The following is a 23511-nucleotide window of genomic DNA, read 5'->3' on the forward strand; positions in this document are numbered from 1 at the left end:
AAAAATATTTAATTATTAGAAATTTAATGCGATGACATATTCTGATGAACTTAGTTTTCAAAAGCTTCTTTAGAAATAATAATCTCTAATCGTTTGTGTGTTCTAAGTAATGACGATTTTCGTTTTTATTGCACAGAAAATACTTTTCTATGTCAAAAGTTTGAACTCAAGCTGAAATAAATTCTAATTTAAAAATTTGGATTTAATTTTTACTTTTTATAAGATTAGAGCCTTCTGACGTGAATTTTTACAAATAATGCAATAGCAATTTCTTTATTATTTGTACACAATATAATGAAAAAAGGCTTTGATATGGGAGTAAACAAAAGAAATTTGATGTCTGTTGTATCTACCATTTACAACACTCTATAGTAAAACATTCTATAACAAAACTTTAGAAACTTGCATATTGATATATTTCACGTAACTGCAAAGAAATATTGGAAAGAAAATGGTATTGACTTTCCCAAAATATATTTCAATCATATAAAAACAAGTTTGAAATCATTGCATAATATTTTAACGGCACTTCTAAATTTATGTTGAAATAAAATTAATTCAATTCGGTTTGCCGTGGATTGGCTTTATAATTGATTTAATGCAATAGAGTAAGCTCCTAATCAAGTGCATCAAGTTTTTAACAACAGTTCAATGCTTTTATTACTATCAGAAGAGGAAATTGCATTGATAAATTAGAACTTAAATTTCATTATTCTACCAGCATAATAAGTATTTCTTTCTGTTTTAAATCTAGTCTTTATTTATTATTTTCTCCTGATAATCAAAGTCTAATTTATATTCTCATAAAACTAATTTCATTTTATCTAAGTGTAGATGAAAATACAAGCAACGGTATATTTAATTATACTTTCTTATATGCAATTAAATTTACACGTTTTAAAAAATTATTATGCGAGAAGAAAAAAATAATTATTTTCCATTAATGATGTTTGTATTTCATAGAAAGCATTTAATAATATATCTTCATAATTATTGTCTTTCAACCTTTGATTTCTTTTTTAGAAACGGTGCGTAAGAGAACATCTCCATATTCTCTACAGTTAATTTTGAAACACATTGGTCTCAACAGAACATCGAACTCAGAAGCTATGTTTCGCAAATAAGCGCTTATAACTACTAAACTATGCAAGCCTGTTAACCAGTTTTAGATAATTCTCACATAGTTCTGTTACTATTTATTCTGTATTATTTGCTTTTTGACAATTTACCTGAACATGATGTAATTGGTAATGACTGTCACAAATTTATGCCAATATTATCTTTTAATTAATCTTAGCAAAGCTAGCAATGATAATTTATGAAATAAACTATGAAAATCATTAGATATTGGCTATATTACAAAAGATTTCTATTTAATAAATATACCTGGAACAACCTTTTTCAAATTACTTTTATATCTAATGAAGAAGAAATTTAATTTACATTTTCCCAATAGCACAGTATTCGCGTGTGCTTCAGTTTTGCAGTAACAGGCGTAATTAGAGTTAATGATTAAAAGAAAACGTTTGCTTAATTTTTTGTATAACTTTGTAATGGATTTATCTTCTACCTCATAACAGAATGGCTTTCCTCCAATCTGAATTATTTTTGTTACATCAAAGATTTAAAGACATCAAAGGGAAAATAGATTTTCCGCGTCTCTTACCATTTTTTTCAAATTTATCATCGTTTCGCATTTTCATTAAGAATATTTGTGTTATCTGCACACTTTAGTTCACCATTTATATTAAAGCTTTTATTAAAAAATTGTTTATTTCATATAATATATTATACCCAAGAAATAAGGTTGCGATAAATATGAACTTCGTTAAAATTTTATGGAAAGTAATATTTACTTTTAAATCCTTCCATTTAATCTACATGCCTTATCGTTTTGAAGTATTTCTTTTCTAATGCTTCGAAAACATATGAAGAGCTATATCTCAAGTTTTCAATGAATTGATTAAATTTTCCCATAGAGTTTTACAGATTCATTTGACTTAAAATTATTTCCACACGTTTTGAGGTATTTTCAAAATGAAGCAAAGCTGGGAAAAGTGATTATAGACGATGTACCGTGTCAAAGAATATTTGGTATCTGAACTACTGGTAGCCCATTTCGCTACTTAACTTAACGAAGATGAATTTCCAGAAGTATATTAATCCCTCTTAGATTAATCTTTGAAAACCATCGTCTCACATTTTTATGTCATTTTTCATTCAGAGGGATTACTGTACACTTGAACGTTAATTTTGCATTTGTAATGAAACCTCTTATAGATTTCTTATTATTTCCTTCGAAAAGTTTTTCCTGTGATAGTTTTATTTTAAAAAATTTTAAACTATGATTTTGTATACAAGCTGTGAGGTTACCAGTATCTCTAAAACGAAGTACTATGCTCAATTGTTTCGCGTCAGAAATGTTTGGTATACTATCAATAATTACAAAAAAAAAGTAATTTTCAAAAACACAAATCATAAACCTTTCTTCTACGTCTTTTTCCTGAAGATATTTTTCCTCATTTATAATATCTTTCTCAATAAAATCGCTTTATTTTTCGAAGATATTCTTACATTATTGCATTCATTTTTGTTACAAATTCATCTTCCATGTTTTCAAATCCATGTTTCAAAATTTCATTCAATACTTGCATCCATCATTTCCAAAATTTTCTAAACATAAAGAAGTAATAATAAGTACATTTTCTTATTTATTTGCTTGGTGAATTTATTTTTTTTAAATTTCTATATCTAACTCTCTATGTTTATGATAGCGCTGATAGATATGTTTATGATAGCTCTGGTAAGGTCATTTCCATAGGCATTACCTGCTGATTTCGAATTTCTTTATAATACCTTTTTGAATATTTAGTGAGCTGAAGGAACATCATGAGATAACAAAACATAAATAAAATAAAACTACTGAATAAAAAACGCAAAAAACTTCAAATGTACACTACATAAAACAAAATTGCGTTTTTCATATCTCGAAAGCGCGACTCAGGATATATATTAGATTTATATATAGCACTGTTCTAATATAGGTATTTTGACACAAAATCGGACTTTTTCTGAAATAGCATGCCAATTTCTTTTCCATATTTCGATTCTACGACTCAAATTATGTCTAAATATTAATTTTTTTTAATTGAGTGCGAAATTTACAGAGAAATTCAAAACTTCAACTTACATTCAAACATTACATACTCGTATTTTATGAGATCTTTCATCTAGAAATCTATAAATATGCGTTCCTTATTTTAACTTCACTGATTTTTGGAACTTCTTTTTTTCAGAAATAAAATTTCATCTCCACGACAACTCACCGGTTTACAAAATTCTGAAATAAACCTAATTTTATAAGCAGCGAGGGCGTAAGATACTTTCATTTCTACTAAGTGGCTACAAAAGGACGTTTTTCTGTGCCGGATTTAAGTGACTCTCTTTTTTTCCAGTTCTTTTTAATATTATGGTTCTTTTTCTCTCAGCTCTTTCAAGAGCATAAGAAAGGAATAGATTTAGTATATCTTAGCTGTTATCCAAACAAAAGTCTTCTTATTTTCAAATCTTCACATATATTCCAAACATATTTTTCTCAGAAGTTTTATGTTTTTATGAGATTTAGGAGTCAGATAAACAAAATTCATGATGCTTTAAATTAGGTAAACTGAAATCAAGAACCCATTCGTTTAGGTCTTAATTTGACGGAAAGTGAAGCTCAGATATAGAGCTCTTTTCTACACATATTGCAGCATTTAATTTAAAATGACATAATTCATTCCCAACATCATCATCACTTTCATCCACTTGCATTGAGAAGCCTGTTGTACTAGGTATAGGGAGCTCTGGGATATTATGAACCTGTCTATTTGTTGATGATTAAGATGATAGACAACTGTATGTCTAGACTTCAAGGATATTCCGGTGAAGCATAAATAGCAGTTAGTTAAATTATTATTCCATCGCATGAAACTACATCGCATAAAAATTGCAAAATACCTAAGAGAGTTCCATTTATTTATTCGGTTAGATGAGTTGCACATTAGGCGCAACAATGTTAGGTATCCATTGGTAATTCTGATGTAATTTGCATCATTATACAACTTACAGGTTTTTTTTAGCTAAATAAATACTGTTATCTTCAATATTAATGCCAGGAATGTACTAACAATGCTAAATATGAGAAAAGGTAATTTGCTCTGAAAAAAGAGGGAAAAACATTCTTTCCTATTTTATAACCATAACCGAACAACACATTAGAATGAACATAAATTTTATATTTTAAAAAGCACTTTGAAGTGTTTTTGAAATGCTTTCCTGCTCACGTAAAAGAAAACAAGCATTTTTTTTCAGTTTCGTAATCCAGAATCAAGAATTCTAATCTCTTGTGATCAAATAATAAAAAATAAAAGAAAAATTCAGAATCCGTATAGTGAAATAATTTTGTAGTCAAATAGTTTTGAAGCGCAATTATGTATTGAAAATGTCGATTGCACTGAACTTTTTGAAAATCAAAATTAAGAATATCTTTAAGGTATTGGAAAGCTTCTCAGAGACCAGGTTGCTTGCTATTTAAGTTCGTAAAATGAAATACTTTTTATAACCGTATTCATAAAATAAACAGAACCCGAATTAATAATAGAATAATAATCTGCAGATTTATTATCTGACGATTTAATCTATTTTTTTCTTGGTACCTGCAGTGTTGTTTCCTTCTTCATTAATCAGAACCGCATATGAATGAATTATCCACCAAATTGTCTTGCACAGTTTAGTCTTTTATTTGTAATAACGACTTTCTAAACAGATGTATGTTGAAAAGCTTTGCATATTTCTTTTTCTGCTTTACTTTTGCAACATTTCTCTCTTCATTCTTTCGGGATGTTCTGATTTTCTCCTGATTCAAAAAGGCTCACTCTTCCGTTTTCGGCATTTATTTTTAAGGTTTTTGTCACTAAAATACCATTTTAATCGTACATATTGATAATTAATTTTAAAAAGGGTCTCTAGCTGTATTTCTAAGTCTACGCATCCTTTTCATTAATTATTAAAAACCCGTATAAACAGTAGAATCCCTCAGAAAAAGCACTTATTAATAAGCAAACACTGTAATTAAAATTAAAAATATTCCTATTCAAATTTAAGCAAAACCTGACCCGGCAGTTATAGATTTATAAGTATTTTATTTCTATAATTAAGTTAAAACATCGTATACCTATCGAAACATTCTAGTTAAAATGTGAAACAAGTATTAACTCCAGAGCTAGTGAAACTCAGGAACAACAATTAAGCAGTATATTATACTACTTTGTATTGTTGCAATCTAAATGCAGCAGTTCTGTTACCTTAAACTAAACCAAATAATGTTCTAACCTCCTTCCCATCTTCATCTCTCTATAATAATCATCACTTTACTAATTCTTTCTCCTCCTTACCAACATTCCCTCTGCTCTCTTTCCTAAGCATATTCCTATTTCTTCTTTTCTGCAAGATATTTCAATACTACTTTATAGAGACATTAGGTTATTTAGAAGCAGGAGATATGAAAAATGAGCAATGCCCTCGCCGGGAATCGAACCACGGACCTGTCGAATACGCGCCGAGCTTGCAGACCACTACACCACGGACGCACGCTAAACAGGCGGTAGAAATACCTTATATACTTTAATCCACCGACACAGCATCTGCTCCACTTGAAGATGATGCTTATCAACCTGTTTAAGCCCTGCCAGTGATTCTAATTTTGTTCACTGATATACCACTATCTTGAAATAATATGCATATTATGCATTTTTCCAGTTTATGGCATTTCTTTTACTGCCGATTGGAGATTCTAAGATCTATTTCAGTGGATTTCTGGATACATCTGAGCGCGTATGTGTTGCAGCAGATGTTATTTGCACATACATGTTTGTTTTCAGCTGATGGAATGCGGAGATGATAAGTACTTATTTTCTGGGCAGTCAAACATATGATGGTTAAGGTTTCCAACCCCTCCATATAGACACTGAGCACTATACCGAAAACCGAAGCGAAATAAATAGCTCATGTATGGGCCATGTCCCATCAGGAATAGTGCCAGCTCAGAAGTTGGGTTTCAATACTACTGAGGACGTTAATTTTTATTTTTTATACTTTTACGTTCAAGTTTTAATCATTGATTTACATATTTACTTCAATCTTTACACATTAAACTGAAGTAAACAACACCTTTATGCACAGTAATAATCAAATAAATATCAAATTAACTATTATTTTGTTAGAATGAAAAAAATTTTAAAGATTTAGAGACTTGATTTTGCTTTGATAATAACTAAGTCCCCGTATCTTGATACACCTATATGTATGTAATGTACTTAATACGCATTACTATAGCATGCTTATTTTAAACACCCGTGAGCATAGTAGGTGCTGAAAATTTGGAAAATATTGAACTTAATATTTTGTTCAGATCAAAAGGATAAAAAAGATCAGGTAAACAATAAATAATAAAAAGCATAATGACAAAAGACTGAAAGGAAAAATGCGCAAGCAGCTTGCAGTGAAAAAAGTATATATATATATATAAACAAAATATATATAAAAACCTTTAAACTCTTTAAATCCAAACCGTAAAGCTGCTTAAGATTTAATTTATCAAAAACTTAAATTATTAACTTAATAGAAGTAGATTAAATCATTCTAGGAAAATTCAAAATTATATTAAATGAAACTTATTAATTTTTAAATCATGAAACAAGAGTTAAAACGATCTACGCTATTAAATTTTAAAATATTTCATATTTATCAGTTTTCATATTATATATTTATTTTCTTTAGAATTTACTTCCTGTTGTAAAATAATTACAAAATTTAACTTTATGCATAAAAATGTAATTTTTATACAAGCGTTGTTCAATGAGTATTGTTTTTATTTTTACAAAAAACTATGTCATCGTGAACCTTAAGCATGATGTTCTAGAAGACTCTTGTCTAACTACGAGTTTAGTATGAGATAAGGTACCTAAAAAGAGTTATCAAAAATTTATAAACATAAAGAAGCGTTCTTTGGAAATGATATTTTAAGCCAATGTAGCGATTCTCAATTGTATTATTAAGTTTTTATTTTTAATATAAAAATTTATTTCTTTTATTCAAAATTTCGCTTTCATACTAAAATTTATTTTATTTCTTAACTTCGGATGCAATCACTTTGTAAGAGCTTGTTAACATAAAACTGTTTTCCGCAGAAAGAACGTTTAGGAGCTCCGTAAATAAAAGTGTTACTTTTCTTTTACTTTCTCAGCTGGATATTAATACTTCTTTAGCTTTTATTTGTTTTTACTTTTTCAAAGTGCATGAAGTAAAAACATAATAAAAATGTCATCCAGTTCTCTTCTTTGAGAACTTTGCGAAATTCTTGGTATTTAGACCAATTTCATTTCAAAAGAAAGTCAATTATTTTACGAGCTAGCTGATTGACTAGAACATTGTCCATCGAGACAGAACATGACTGACTGTTTGTATTTCTTTCGAAAAAAACAATTAATCAATGGATGGTCACTAGAGTGTATCTCTTCGCAAATGTATGACCTTAAAACACAATGTTTTATCACACATGCGTGACTGAATAAAAAAGGAAGACGGTCATTTTTTCGAAAATAGTGGATGGAGACCGGAAAATTGCTGTTCCTTTATTTTTCCTATATACTTTTTATAACGCGGTTTCTTAGCGATGAATTCTTCTCTTATAAACAAAATTGATATAATAATAAATGTGTTTTAAATTTTAGCATGTAAAATATTTTGCATCGATTCTTGGTGTAATCTTTAATAAATGATAAAATGAAAACTATTTTTAATTAACCTTGAATAGAGAAGCTGTGCATTACTGGAGACAAATAACATGGTCTTCTTTCTTTAAATTAAAGTTATTCTAATTTTGAAAGAACGGAGAAATTTAACTAGTTAGGAAGTTAAGTTACATAATCTGAACTAACTGATAGTATACGTAATAAATCTTCATTGCTGTTGAATATTTCCAATAACTTCAAATAAATGAAGTTATTTTTTGTACATAAAAAAGTTCTTTCTAAATTCATTTTTGATTCTTAAATCCACTGTTAATTGTAAATTTTTTTTTAATTCTCAGAATGAGATGACAGTCGATGCATCTGGCATATCTCTATAAAATTTTCAACACATCCTTGACGCTAATAGGTACATATTGTACCACATATCAATTCATGTTCCTAGATTACATCATTAGAGATATTATAGTACATAAGCAATATTAGAGATTTAAAACCCCCATATTGGCTGTGTAATATTTCAGATTATTCTTCTTTAGCTTCAGTGCAATAGTATGGCAAAAGTCTTGTCTTACTCTCTTTATGTTAAAAAAAGCTGTTTGAAAGGGAAGGCTTGGGTGAAAACGAGGTGTGTAAATTGGATCCTTCATTGGCAATATTATTAAATTAATTTATCATTTTAGCTCTGATACTTGAAAATAGTATTTTAACCCCCTTTAAGTTAGTTCCTAATTAAGAGTGATTAATACTTTTAATCTTGCTGTGCTGTGCATTTTTATATTTAAGTACTTTAAATGTTACGAAATATTTTATAAAAATACCAATTTAAATTTTTGTGATTTTTCCATGCTAATGTTGTAGCATTCTGGCATGTTCATAAATGTAAATATATGTAATGGAAGCTATAATTTCGTAACAGTTAGTTTGAATAAAGCGTGTTCATTTAGAAATACACTTTTACTAACAACTAAACTAATACTAAACTGTAGTGATATTGGAGTCATTTTTTGCCAATTCACTCATCAGAAATTTATAATAAAAGAATATTTATATTTTAGCAGTTCAAGAGTCTGCAAAATTTCATAAATGAAAAAATTAGAATAATTCGCAATAAATAAAAAAAACTTTAACTCTTCACAAAAACGCATATTGATTAAAAAACACGTTATGAACCATCATGGTTACGGTTTTCAATCTAGCAATTAATAATTTGCTAATTAGGAAGTTTTGGGATCGATAACATTACTCAGTATTATATTTTCTTGCATGATCTAGTTATTAGCTCAAAAGGGACGTTAGTCCCAAATGGAATATTAGTCTCGAAACAGAATTTTGTGTTAAATCACTAAAAACGGCGTATCACTTTTCAAATTATTGCCACCAACTAACGTACTTCTCCATCGAAATATGGCCACCGTTAAGTCCGAATTTTGAATTTCAAATTTATATTATTAGTTATTTTATGCTTTGCGAAACTTTAACGAATTTTTGATAAACAAACTAAAAAATTTTAAAGCTAGCAGAGGCCAAAGTGTGCGGAAAAAAGAAATTTTTTATCTCCACACGCGTGATTGTCTATCGGAAATTCTAAAGATATATCACTTTTAAATTTTTTATGACTTTACCGTTGAATCGAATTTCATGTAGCGTAAGCGCAAAGAACATTATATTTATAAATAAAATAAACACACAAAACGTTAATAATAAAAAGATAAAAATAATGTTTTTTAAACCATCTTAGTAAGGAAGCTGAACATTAATATAGAAAAGAATGAAAAGACTTAAAAGAGTATGCCAACATTTAACGCTTCATTGGAAATTCTAAACGTATACTGCTATACTGTTTTAAAAATTTTTGTATTTTGATGTTGAAATGGTGGTGGTGGTGGTGTATTTAATTATGGCAAAGCACACGAGGGCTATCTGCCTAAAGGGAGGGATGCCTTTCGTGGAGGACTTTCTAAGGGAAACTGGCTCGTATACACGTTACACATGGGGAAAACCACGAAAACGCCCATGCAGCCAGCCCGTTCGCGGGATTCGAACCTCAGACCGAACTACCAGTGTTCAGCGTCTTTACCGCTCGGCCGCTGGTGGGCTTGATGTTGAATTGTATATGGTGTAAGTGAGAAGAAAATGTTGCTTAACAACCTAGATAAAAAAAAACAAAGTGGTTAGGGAGAGTGAGTATAACGGCAGTCTGGTAATTTATGAGCTCAGCGAGAGCGTAAAAAACCTTAACAAATCCTTTTGGGGTACCGTTAAAATCTGAAACCTTTTAAATGTTTTAAAAATAAATCTTCAGTGATCTAGTATGTTTGCCATCAGATCTAGTATTTTCTTTCTTTCTTCTAAGCAGTAACAATGAAAATAATATCAAAAAAATTAGGTAGGTATGTGCCTCACTTTGATAGCAACTGTTTTAACAGGCGAAGTAAATTTTAACTGCACTGTAAATCCCTTAATAGAAACACATTTCCTTTCCTTTGCATTCATCATTTCAAATCTAAAAAGCCTAAATCTAGTTCGTTATGTTTGACTGAATATCGTCTTCTTTTGCTAATTTCTTTAGTAAGAAACAAATTGGAAGTAAGATATATCAGTAACTCTAAAGATTAATTTAGCTAATAATTGTCACATTTCAGGCAAAAAAATTATATCTGGGAGCGAGAATGGAAGGTTTCTTAAAAGAGTTTCGACGAGATTAAAGAAAGAGATATAAAGGTATTTTAAGGGGGAAATACCTATTCATCTTCATTGAGTTTTAAATCAAATTTTCAAACGAATAAATTTCCGAGGTCCTGTATTAAAATGTTTAGCGTCGCTGAATTCTAAGCAGGCTGTTAATGAATTATAAAGTCACTTACTTTTAATTTTCCAATTATTATTGAAATAAACACTGAGATAATATAAATATAAAGTAATAACTGGGAGACTGATGTTGTGAGAGAAATTGATGACTGCGAGATATCTTCTGGCAATGAAAAGAATGCTCAAAACTTTGTGGAATGTTTGAACCGAAAAATTCCGAATGGGATCAGATATTTTCTTATTTAACAATTTAAATTAAAACTCTACTCTGATTCCCTCATTCGTTAGCAGTTGCTGTAGGAATACTCCCATTAGACACAATGCGCAAGAATAAAATTGTAGAATCATTATGTTTATTTTGGAAAAGGAGACGTGAAAGATGTATGGTGTTCTTTCGACGTCAGTCAGACGTGCTTTCCATTTACACCAGAATTGTACGAGGTAAGGAAAGAGAATAATATTACAAGATAATAAATAGTTTATCAAATCTCAATAAGAATGATCCCCTTTTGACAAATAAAAAATTTAAACATTCAACGGCATATTTTACTGTTTAAGTGTCAGTTCAACAAAATCTCCTAACAATATGTAAAAAAATACAGTATTCATTTTTTATGTAAGAATAAATGTAACTAGTGTTTTAATTGAATAAGTAAGGAGTATTTAAATATTTTAATGTAAATTTCGCATGCGAAACTAAAATGTCTGTAGAGGAGGAAATTAAATAACTAAAAATTTAAGTTCTCAACGGTGAGGTGAATCTTCAGTTCATTTTTCTTTTCATATTTGTCAAACATATTTTAATATAGAAATTTTACGTTATAACAGTGTATGGTCGAAAATTGATCAAAGAGAGTGAAATTATAGCAAATACAAATTTAATACATTTTCAATTCCAATACTTTTATTACACAAGAAAGTACGAAGCAGTTTTTGTTGAATGGCCACATTGTCCAATATGAATAAAAAAAAGTGTTATATTCTCAAGCGACAATCATTCTATAGTTTAGCTGATATAAACCCTGTCTAATCATTGTGGATGCTAATTATAGCAAAAAGATATCTATCCGGCGATCTATTATGTTACAAGTAGTTCATAACCGTCGTAACTATCTTATATGTTAGGATACTATCCTATATGTTAGGATAGTTACGACGGTTATGAACTATTTGTAATATCTTCCAAACATAATATCTTCCAAAAAGGTTCAAGTATTGTCAGTAAGAGAATATTACATTCCTGTCCTTCCAAAATTTACTACATTTAAATTAAGAAGATAATATGGGGAAAAAACAAGGCTCTACAACAATTATTTAACAAATTGTATTTGAAATTTAGGCTATCAGTATAGCAAAGGAATAGCAGAAATTTTTTATCACTTAAAGTAGAGGGAAAATTTGAAAGCAAAAGAATTTTTTTTTATTACCCATTTATTTTCTAGCTACGTAGTTTCTCCTCTGATTTGTTAATCGTTAAAGTGCTTAATATTCGAAAACTAGAAAGACAGGATAATTTTTAATTTTCTTCTTTTAAGTGTTTGCAGTTCATTCGTGATGGATGATTTTCGTGAATGTCAGACATCCCTTATCTAATTTACTTCCTGGGTAATTGTGCAGTTTTCTTTCTGTGCGCACTTCCGCGCACAGAAATTATTTATTTATTAAACAGTAAGTAGTAGATTTTGCGTAAAAGATAAATTTATTAAAGTAATCTTATTATTAAAACATTGTGCATGTAAAATTTGAGACAACAGAAAAACAAAATACGCTTCTCACAACATTATTAATGATGATCACTTATTCCAAGAAAGGCAAATCTATTTACGCATCACATACTCAGAAGCAGACTTTAAATCTCTCTTATTCAAAATCCTAATAAGATGGCAGGCTTATTAAGTGTATGTGGAAACACTATGCACTCGTCAAACAATGCAATATTCCGAGTTGAAAAGGAACCTATTCAGACTTGTATAATTTTCACTAACAAACACTTGACTCCCAACCGTTTTAGCTTCCATTTATATTGCAAAAATGAATGTACTGATTTCATATAGGGTTGAAATTGTGAATTGCACAGAATTAAATAGAATACTTGGATTACACGAAATCAGTAAACATATTCTAATAGGCTGTAGAGGCTCTAGGAGGTTCAAAGAGGGGCAGTCAAATGTTATAAAGTTTTAAAAACTAAAGAAAAGGATAAAATTTATTTTAATACGTATTTTCCCATAGAATTGCGTCTAGGATAAAAAAAACATAATGCAATTACGAAAGTAAAATATTTATTTTAATATATGTCTTGTCATAGAATTGCATCTAGTACCAAAGAATGCTATAATGCAATTTCAAAAGTAAATTTACGACTATTTTACCTTCTCTTTCTCACCTATGTATCTCTTCCACTATCAAATTAGTCGCCATTGACCGTTTTTCACAGGTTACGTTTCTCTCAAATAGCAATTAATATGAACACTAAATGATTGTTCAATAAAGAAAATTAAATCCAATATAACCAAGCAGTGCTAAATTCTATTCAAATGTTGCTAAGATAAAGAATTAAAAAAAATTATAACAGAAATAATGCATTAATATCAAAATATCCAAAAGTAAAGTAATGTTGGCAATGCTTCAGTAATGAGAGATCTTGAGTTTCCTTATTATCCTTCAGCAACCTATCTCAAGAATAAGGTAATTGAAGTAACACATTGGTTGAAGAAGACAGTAAGAAATGATAATTACGAAAATTGGGTATGCTTTAAAAAATACTACTTTTTTGCTATTTTTGTTTTAATTGATTATGAATGAAGGTAGATATATAATAGCCTTTAATATTTTAAAAATATTGTTAACAATATAAAGCTGGCTTCATATTGTCGCGTAGATGAAGGGATTCTACAAATGAACAGGCAAGTACTAAAGTCTAAACTCAAGACTTTTTATTCGCTCGAATTGAATGGAAAGCTACTTATTTGCAGCTGGTGAACATGCTGGAACATTCCAGACGTGCAATGTTCTGGTAGAATAAGAAGGAAATTTACACAAATAAGATAACATTAACAAGAAAGAAATTTACATAAAAATCAATTATCAGGCATCTTGCCGTTGATGGGCTTCGAACCCGGGACCTTCGGGTTTCAAGTTCTGCGCTTTCACTGCTAAGGTATGAGGTGCTCGTTCGAGAAGAGCAATTTTCGCGACAATATTTATAACTTCGTTTTAGTTTTAGAACGTTACGATCTTTATTATTTTTCACCAATTATACATACTTAACTTTTTCCCCAAGTCATATTGAATGAATATGCCATTTATATGAAAACGTATAGCTAAAATAGACTTTTTCAAATCTTCATAAAATGTCAGCAACGCATTTTAAAATATATGACTATGGAAATCTCTAGCATTCCTACATTTACGAGTACCTATTTTAAAACCGATAGTTTTACTTGTAGTTTGAAATTAACATAATCATAAATATCTCAATTAATTTTTTTTGTTTAACTTAGCTCCTTTCTCGTGATTTTATAACGCAAGTATTTCCCTATTTGTTAATTTTCTAACGCTTATGTATTCATAAAAGTATGAATAATTCCTCAAAATGGCACCTGAGATATTTAGATATAAGTGCAGTTTTTCAAAATTTCATACTTAAATCTAGTTATACAGAATTTCATACTTAAATTATTGATTCCTAATGACTAATTAATATCAATTGTTATAAGGAAAACTCTGTGGACTGCGAGATTTTTCATAGTAGATAAAGCATTTCACATAGATTACACCTCCTATAGGAGATACCTAACTATTTTAGGCGATATTAAACAGTACTAACAGAAATTCTAGGTTAATAAATAAATTTAAATATAATTTTAAGAAAGGTGAGTTTAAGATAAATACTAACATATTTAAATTTAAGTATATTCGAATGAATTAGCATATTTTAAATAAATAACTGCAAAGTTTATTGAAGTTTGATTTAAATAAATTGCGGGTTTTCCGACCGAATAATGCAATGAAAGTCTAAAATAATGTTTTTAAAATGTGCATTAAAAAAAATCACTAATTTTTAATTTCCATTTCTAGCTCACAATCATTGAGACTCTTACGAAAGGCAATTGCTTTTGAATGAAAATTACACGTAATAAAACACGAAGACATTTTATGCTCTATAAACAACATGATAAAGGTTAAAAGAAAAACACCGGAAACGTAATTTGTTTTCTATGAAAAATATTTTGCTCCTTTTAGTCTACATGACTTTCCCTAATCTAGAAGATACTTATCTAAAATTATAAAAAAGAAAGGAAAGAAAATATTCTAAAAACAAGGTTATCATGACGAGTGTGGATTATGTCTGAAATAAGTGTACGACATGCTAATAGCATTACAGGAAGTGTGCTATGTCGCCGTACCATGGTACGTATAGCCACGGCATTATTCAGTACTGACTTGAAGTTTAGTATATAAACCTAGGTCTAACTCTGTATCGGCATCAGTTTCAAAACACTCGGATATCCTCTCCTCTTCCAGGATCACAGCTGGTGGAAGCTGAAAGGTACAAAACAATCTTTCCTTTGGATAACTATTGCTTTGGATACCTGCACTTTTACGAGAATATATAGAAATTTATTGGATATCTGTAGCCTGTTGTAGATAGAAAATTTTGAACCAGAATAATAATTAATTAATCGAAGTAAAATTGTTCCGCTATTATTTTAAAGAATAATTTCGTAGTTTCTTTAAAAAAATAATTTGTATAATAATTAATTTTAATTAATTATTTTAATCTCAAATTTATTTGCTTCCTAATGTTTTTCGAGTAGATTAAAAATTTAAGTTATTTATTCTGATTAATTTATTTTAAAAAATGTTTAGAAAATTTTATTTAAAAATTAGTTAGCGTATAAACAAAGAAATGGTTAATATTTCCTAAGAGTCAAAATGTTATTGAATGTATATCATTCCTTAAAAGAACGAGGAATATCTCCATAAAACTGAATTTATTTGGATTAAATTATTTTCTAAAATTGAGTTTTGTTAAATATATAAACATAATTAATCACTTTAAATAATATTCTCACATCAAATTTCTTAATATTCCTTATTTAAAATCTCCTATAAGGGCGTTATTCCTTTAAAAGAATGTATTACGCTCTTAATATTTCAGTAGTATCCCAGTTTGAAAGAAAATAATTTCTTATGACATCATACGCAACAAATACATACGTATTTGGAATATCTACTTAAATATGAATTGTACTAACATAAAAAATCTATTAAGGTATTATTTTGTTGCGCCAATACTGCTCGGTGTAGTTAAGAAGCAGACGCATTCTGACCCATTACATAAAAATTCCAGCTATTGTACAGTTCAAACTCCTTTTAATCAACGCATAATTATTAAGGCTTTATTCAGAATCCGAGGCAATATGTCTGTTTTATCATGACTACGTATCCGATGACTTACAGTGTTTTACGTGAAACGCTTGGATTCCTTTTCGGAGCATTTAGGGAAAGAATGTTCGACCATTGAAAGCATTTTTCTTCTTCTTTGGGCCACTGCTCATTCTTCTTGTTTAATAATCTAATTGTACTTTCGTTTTTCGGCATATATTTGGCAGTTTTTCCGTCCTTTTATGATAATAGCTGTAATTTGATTACGAATTGAATTTTTTTATGTTCGTGGAAAATAAAGTATCGCACAGTTCTTTTAAAATATTTTGCAATTGAAGTAATATTTATTTACCAAGCATCCCATCCAAGGCTATATTTTGAGAACTTAAGGAAGCAGAATTATTAACGTTTAGCAGAAATTAAAAGAAAATTTAAAAATAACAAACTATCCTCAAGAAAATATAATTAGAAATTAAATTAATAGTATCGAAAAGGATCAAGCAAATACTTGACATTTAACAAGCAATAGTAACTCAATATCTATAAAAATACTCATGAATTTTATAACGACAAAATTTATAAAATTAAACGGCAGTGTTTTTACAGCTTCAGAAATACAACCCTTATACAGCTTGAAATATATTTAGCACACATAACTGTAGCTGTGAATAATATTGCCATTGCATAATGAATTAACTATAAATGATTTATAGAGAGTTACATTTAGTTTCGAAATTTAAAATGTTTTAACCCTTCATAACTTATTGTGTTCTTTAAAAAAAGGTACTAGACACTGTTTCAAGTACATTGCTGGTTTATTTACCTGTTACAAAGCATTTTACATGCACATTTTTAACACCAGAAGAAATTAAATATATATTTCTCATTCATCAATGATACTTTAAAATAAAAAGAATGGAGATATTCTTATTAAATTCATTCATGCTCGTACTGTGCGTACAGTATATATTTTCTCTAACGTCAGAAAACAAGCGTTGATGCTTATGTGAGTAGATATAAAAAGTTTAATATTATTACTATATATCATTATTTATATAGCTTAAAAATATTTGTGCATAAGCAAAATTCACTTTTATATTATTTGATTTAGATATGATATTTATATATTGCATATTTTGATGTAGATGAATTTAAATGTAAAAACTTTAATTTTCCAGAGGAGATAACATGATAAAATAGTATAGGATAATTAATATAAGGGCGAAATAGAAATCATAAATACTAAAATGATCTGTTTGGGAAAAAAAACTATTTTAATGTAAGGCATGTAGCTTGAGTTACATTCTCAGGCAAATGCAAATAGTACAGTCCCGTGTGGTATAACTCAAAAACGTAAATAATATTAATACTTCAAGGGTAATTATGTAGCGAAAATTAATCTCCGTTGCTTAAAAGGCTGAATTTTTTCCTTCGCTGGAAATACTGAGTTAGCTTAATTCATTTAAGAAATATATCTTTGACATAAAGTAATAAACAACGAATGGGGGCGCAAACGGCATGACAAAGACAATAATACCAATATCTTTCACAAGGACTAATCAATCAAATGTTCTGTTTTGTTTTGAGAAGGAATTAGTAATATCAGCAGTATTGCTTCCACTCGACAATTTCTCATAATTACCAATGCGGCAACTCCCTTCATCGGACGTTTCCAAACATCCCAAATGCTTTAATAGATGGACTCAATTCTTTGTTCAAAAAAGAAATCCTGCCGAAAGAGAAAGTTGTGTCGCATGAAGGAAGTTTTTAGGCCTTTCGTACCATGGCACAGACAGCGGTGGCAATCATGCAGGAAGAGTTCGCTGTTGCTCGATGAAGTCCGTCATGCACTATAAAAGCAAATCGGATAAACTCTCACTTTCATAATTTTCCTTTTCACTTTACATCGCTCTTCTGGAGCACAATCTTACTCTTGCTGGGTGCGTCTTTGTGGATTCGCAAGGTAAGTTCTACTTTGGGGAGTGAACGCAGAATCCCGTTTCGACTTTTCCATTACCTAACGGTCTTAAACAAAGTAGGATATCGTCAGGACTTTTCCATTATAAAAAAGTGGATATATATATTATAAAACTTGAAATAATTTTAAATTCCTCAGTAATTATCCATATTATATCTAATTATGTAAAGTATTAATTTTAGATTTTTATAAATCATCAAATTAGCTTTAAAGCCAAAGGGAACATTAATGATAAGTAGTTATTCCATTTGTACCTGTATTTCTTTGAATGCCTTCAATTTAAACATTAGTTTAATTAGATTCAATCGTGTATGAATTTATTTCAGTTCAGAAAGGTGCAGTTTACTCTGAATGAAGAATCAGAGACTAGCATTTATTGAGGCTTTCATAATCACCATTTAATAAGGATCAACTTCTTCGTCTTTTTTCTCTAATCAAATCAATGTCAATTTAATCCTCGTTCATTGAAGCTAGCTTGTATATTTAGAACCACATTTAGCTATAGATAACGATACAACAATTTTAGCCCTTAAAACAAATGAATTTTAGGGTTGTGCAATATATCGCTCGACTTCTGCAGATGCTTCAATTTGGTGGCACTGCTACATACTTTCTCAGGTTTATTAATTAAATTAATGGACAACCTAGTCTCTTACTATCAGCTTCGATTGAATAATTTAAATTCAATGTTCGTATGTTTCAAAACAATGTGCGCTCTAAACTATATTTGCAATTAGTGTTTCTAATCTATTCTCTTGCATCTCATAATATAATAATTTGATAACAGAATAATTTTCTTTCATTGAGGAATTTATAATATTTTCCTCGACATCATTTTAGCATATAATAGAATATATTTCTTTTCACAGATTATATACATTTTCTTAATGTTTCAGAACACAGGGAACTGTTTTACTTACATCTAAATTTTGTGGGGTTTTATTGGCATTACTGTACACTTTCGGCAATTTAATGATTTGAAATATAACTGCACATAACAAATGTTATTTTTTCTGTGTAAACTTAAAATACCGGTTTTTAGATAAAATTGTATACCAGTAATTTTTATACTTAATACAAAATGCATATGGTCACATTTTTAACTAAAGAAAATTTTGTTCAAAGCCTTATATGTATGTAATACTTTCTAGAGCTAAAATATTTTTACATTCTTTATTATAAGTGCACAGAATAAATATCTTATTTTTGCTTTTATTTTGTATTGTTTTATTATAATAAAATGATAATGTTAATGTTGTTGAATGCGATCTTTCTAATATACCTATGCAAGTACAACAACTCTGTCGTTTATTTAACGTGTAATTAGTTTCAATTTACTTTGTATTAAATTAATAAGAGAGCTGCATTTAAATGCCAGAATAATTAATAGTAGTTAAATTTTAAATCTTTGCAAAATTTTGTAATCAAAAGTTAATAGCAATGCATATTTTTTTAAATATAGCAGATCAATAATGTCTATGTGCCTACTCTTCTGCTTATCGATTTATCAAATAAACATGTGTTGTTTTCTAATTTGATATCTTCTGGACCAGTATACAATAAATCATCAATTGTGGTCTTCTTTATTATCCTTCTAAACAATCTGCTAAAATATTTAAAATACTAATATTTCAATGCTTAACTTAAAAGAAGTTTCTGCACTTCTGAAGAGAAATTGAATTTACTGTTAAATGTTTACTAATATAATGGTCCTCATATAAATGATAAAATCATAAATATATTATTTCTAAGCTGTTAAACAGCTACTTTAGATTTTATCACTAAAATAAGCAGTTACAATTATAACATTGCCTTATCACATATTTATTACCCATGTAAAAAGAAGTATAGAATTTATCATACCTCGCAAAAAAATAATCACATACTTTTAATTAAATTGCTGAGAGTTCATAAAGAAATTAACAAGCATTCATGAGAACTTTACAACTATTCGTTTTCAAACTTAGAAATTTTTATTAAAATTTAACGGTTTTGTGATGAGTAAAAACATTGCTTTTTTACAGTATCTAACTATGAGATGGTAAATATTTACTTCTAGGAAACAACGCTTTTAATTGTCAGGTTAAACAGAAATATACCGACTCGATTTAGATTACATATAATATAACAACTTACAGAAAACATGTCGAACATTTTTTGGACTTATGAGAAACTTAAGGTGCAATATACAAAGGCTGTTGTAAGAAGTAATGTAAACGTTAGGAGCAAAGTTATTTAAATTTTTCCTATCCACAGGCTGGGTTTTATTTTTATGCCTCAATGAAAGTTGACATATTCACGTAAATTATTAAAAATAAATATATATCAAAACTTTAGTGTTGACTTCAGTATTAAAAAAGATGTGTGTTATAGCGAATAATTACCCTTTACAGATGTGGTTCAGCATGAAGGCCTGTGTGGTTTTGCTGATGATGGTAGCTTATCTGGCAGTCGCAGAACCAGTGCCAGAACCTGAACCTGAACCAGGACAGTAAGTTCTTTGTTATTACTTTCAATATTTCTCTGGTTAATAAAAATGTAATTTAAATTAAACTGAAATGTAAATAATTATACATATGTGTATGTAGGTATAAGTATACACATAATATACATAAATATATAATAATAATAATAATAATAATAATAATAATAATAATAATGTATATATGATATAGATACATGTGTATATAATCAACAACTGTAAAGCAGTATTTAATATAAATTTTAATGTCTTTAATCTTAAAGCTGATGTAAATATTCCTCTAGACAAATAAGTAGTTACTGAAAGCAGCAATTTGTATACTTTTCTTGTGTTAATGTATGTACAAGCGTGCTTTAATATGTATTCTGTTCACAGCCATGGGGATGACAAGAAGATCATAGTTATTAAAGATCAAACTGAGCACCACCATCATCATCATCATCATCATCATCATGAACATGGTCATGAGCATAAGCATGGACATGACCACAAGCATGACCACAGTCATGATCACAAGCATGGCCATGATCATAAACATGATCATAAGCATGATCACAAACATGGCCATGATCACCATCACAAGCACGGACATGATCATCACCACAAACATGAGCACGGACACCACCACAAGCACGGACATGATCATCACCACAAACATGAACATGGACACCACCACAAACACGGGCATGATCATCACCACAAACATGAGCATGGACACCATCATGGTCACCACCATCTTCACAAGCATGGGCATGATCACCACCACAAACATGGACATGATCATCACCACAAACACGGACATGATCATCATCACAAGCATGAACATGGACACCATCATGGTCACCACCATCACCACAAGCATGGTCACGATCATCTTCACAAACACGGACATGATCACCATCACAAACACGGACATGACCATCATCACAAACATGGACACGATCACCATCACAAGCACGGACACAACCACCATCACGGACACGACCACCATCACAAACACGGGCATGATCACCACCATAAACACGGGCACGACCACCACCACAAACACGGACACGACCACCATCACAAACACGGACATGACCACCACCACAAGCATGGACACCACCATCATCACGGACATGACCACCACCACAAACACGGACATGATCACCACCACAAGCATGGACATAATCATCATCATGGACATGATCACAAGCATGGACACCATCATGGACATCACCATGGACACCATCACGGACATCATCACGGACACCACCATAGCCACAGCTTCCACCATGGCTCTCACGATCATCATCTTGGCGGCCACAGCCTCGGCGGATACAGTTACGGCGGCTTGGGAGATTTTGGTTTCTACGGCTTGGGACACGGCCTTAAAAAATAAACTGGAAAAAAAGCACTGGAATTCAAACTGGAAAAAAGTCTTTCAAACAATGTCTTCAACTTGGAACCCAACATTTGGTTTGGTCCGTGAACTACTAGTCGCATGGACTGTCTAGAACCTTCAATGTATGTCATCTCAGGTTCCTCAGCCAAATAAGTCTGGAGGACATTTTCTATTTCTTTCAGTGTACATGGAGTATAAAATGAATTTTTTGTGCACTGAATTACTCCTTGTATTTTCTTTATGTATTTATTTGTAGATTTCTCCAATTTCATGAAGTCATAAGCTTACCGCATGATTCTTTATGGTGTAATGGCCAAACATTAAGCGGACTTCTTCAAGCACTATCGTTCTTATGTAATTCGTTAACTCGACCTCTCTAGAACTATCCGATGACATTGTCTGCTGCATATATTAATTTATTGCTCATCAAATTATAAACGACTCAGAATTCTACAGCGTCTCTTCAATCTTGTTCTCCTCCATGCTATCAGAATCTTATGTGTATGTGCCACATTACAGCAAGAAAAGAACAAAAAAATGGGGTGTAATGGTTGCCATTTGATGTATTCTGTTATTTATTGAACATTTGTCAAAAAGAAAATTCTTTTAATGCAGATGTTGGTTTTTGGTTCAATAAAGATATTTTAATGAATGTGCGTGTACTGAGTACTTAATTTTGATACTATTTTAAAAAATCATTAGCAAGGGAATAAATAATTCTGTTAAATATTTTCTATAATTTTTAATGTCCTGGTTAAGCTATTATCATGTGCCTGTCTGCCATTAAATCAGTTTGTAAACCATTAATAGAGCTACCTCATAATCTCCAATTACGATTTTTCAATATATTAATTTTTTTCTCAGGCAAATGCAAGCCCTTTCTGAAAATATCGTTCATTTACATTACTTCAAAAATATTAAGATAAAGCATTAAATGGTAAAAATGCGTTTATAATACCTATTCATAAACTAAACTAAGGAAAAAAGGTAATTAAGCAATGCCAAACTAAGAATTTCCAGATAATGTAAAAACATTTTTCAGTACCTTACACATGACTTTAAAAACACCTATTTAGGCCAGTATTTATATTTTCAAAATAATTAATATGTTTCCATCATTACGCTAAGAGTTGAAAGCGATAAATTTTTATCAGTTCCTTTGATCTCTAAAATAATTATCAAGCATATTCAAAGAAAAAGTGTTTGAAACATATTCATCCCCATTAATCATGTAAATGTTGAAAGTTATGGTCAAAATTGCGATTTTATAGCAAATCAAAAACTTTTCATCTTTTCTACAAGTATAAAAATCAATAGCTCTTTAAAGATTAGCATAGCGAAGCAGAATTTTGAAAGTTTGATTAAAGAGCATTCTAAATAGATCAAACTATAGAAATAAAAAGAATAAATAAATCTTTCGTTTTGTTTTGAGACTGAATAATTAGAATAAATAACTCTTTCGTTTTGGGACTGCTAACTTACATTATTAGTGATAAAATACATGATATATATATATCATTGCTTGGATTAATAATTTTGGAAGCAGAATAAAATTTATTTATTCATGATTTATTTGTAGTATTTAAGGGAAACAAAAAAATACATGTATAATAAGCATCTGTTTGCTATGAAACATTTTCTTGGTAATACTGTTAAGTTCTGATTCTTAAGTTTA

At 29.7% G+C, this 23511-nt stretch overlaps 1 protein-coding gene across 2 annotated transcripts; it reads left to right on the plus strand.

The window, feature by feature from the left end:
- The first annotated feature begins 15014 nt into the window (after positions 1 to 15014).
- On the plus strand, positions 15015 to 22488 carry LOC146997206 (uncharacterized). 2 transcript variants are annotated; one of them, XM_085816981.1, is made up of 3 exons: positions 15015 to 15153; positions 20364 to 20461; positions 20828 to 22488. In XM_085816981.1, the coding sequence occupies exons 2-3, from the start codon at positions 20364 to 20366 to the stop codon at positions 21831 to 21833; spliced, it is 1104 nt and encodes a 367-aa protein (XP_085673107.1). In that variant the 5' UTR covers positions 15015 to 15153; the 3' UTR covers positions 21834 to 22488. The 2 variants fall into 2 exon arrangements, with proteins under 2 accessions (XP_085673107.1, XP_085673108.1); XM_085816982.1 differs by lacking the exon at positions 15015 to 15153 and adding an exon at positions 17829 to 17955.
- The last annotated feature ends 1023 nt before the right edge of the window (positions 22489 to 23511 follow it).

The sequence above is a fragment of the Stegodyphus dumicola genome, chromosome 5 (genome assembly GCF_044657685.1).
Source record: "Stegodyphus dumicola isolate Sdum_Otavi_A_Nest chromosome 5, ASM4465768v1".
Taxonomy (NCBI): domain Eukaryota; kingdom Metazoa; phylum Arthropoda; class Arachnida; order Araneae; family Eresidae; genus Stegodyphus; species Stegodyphus dumicola.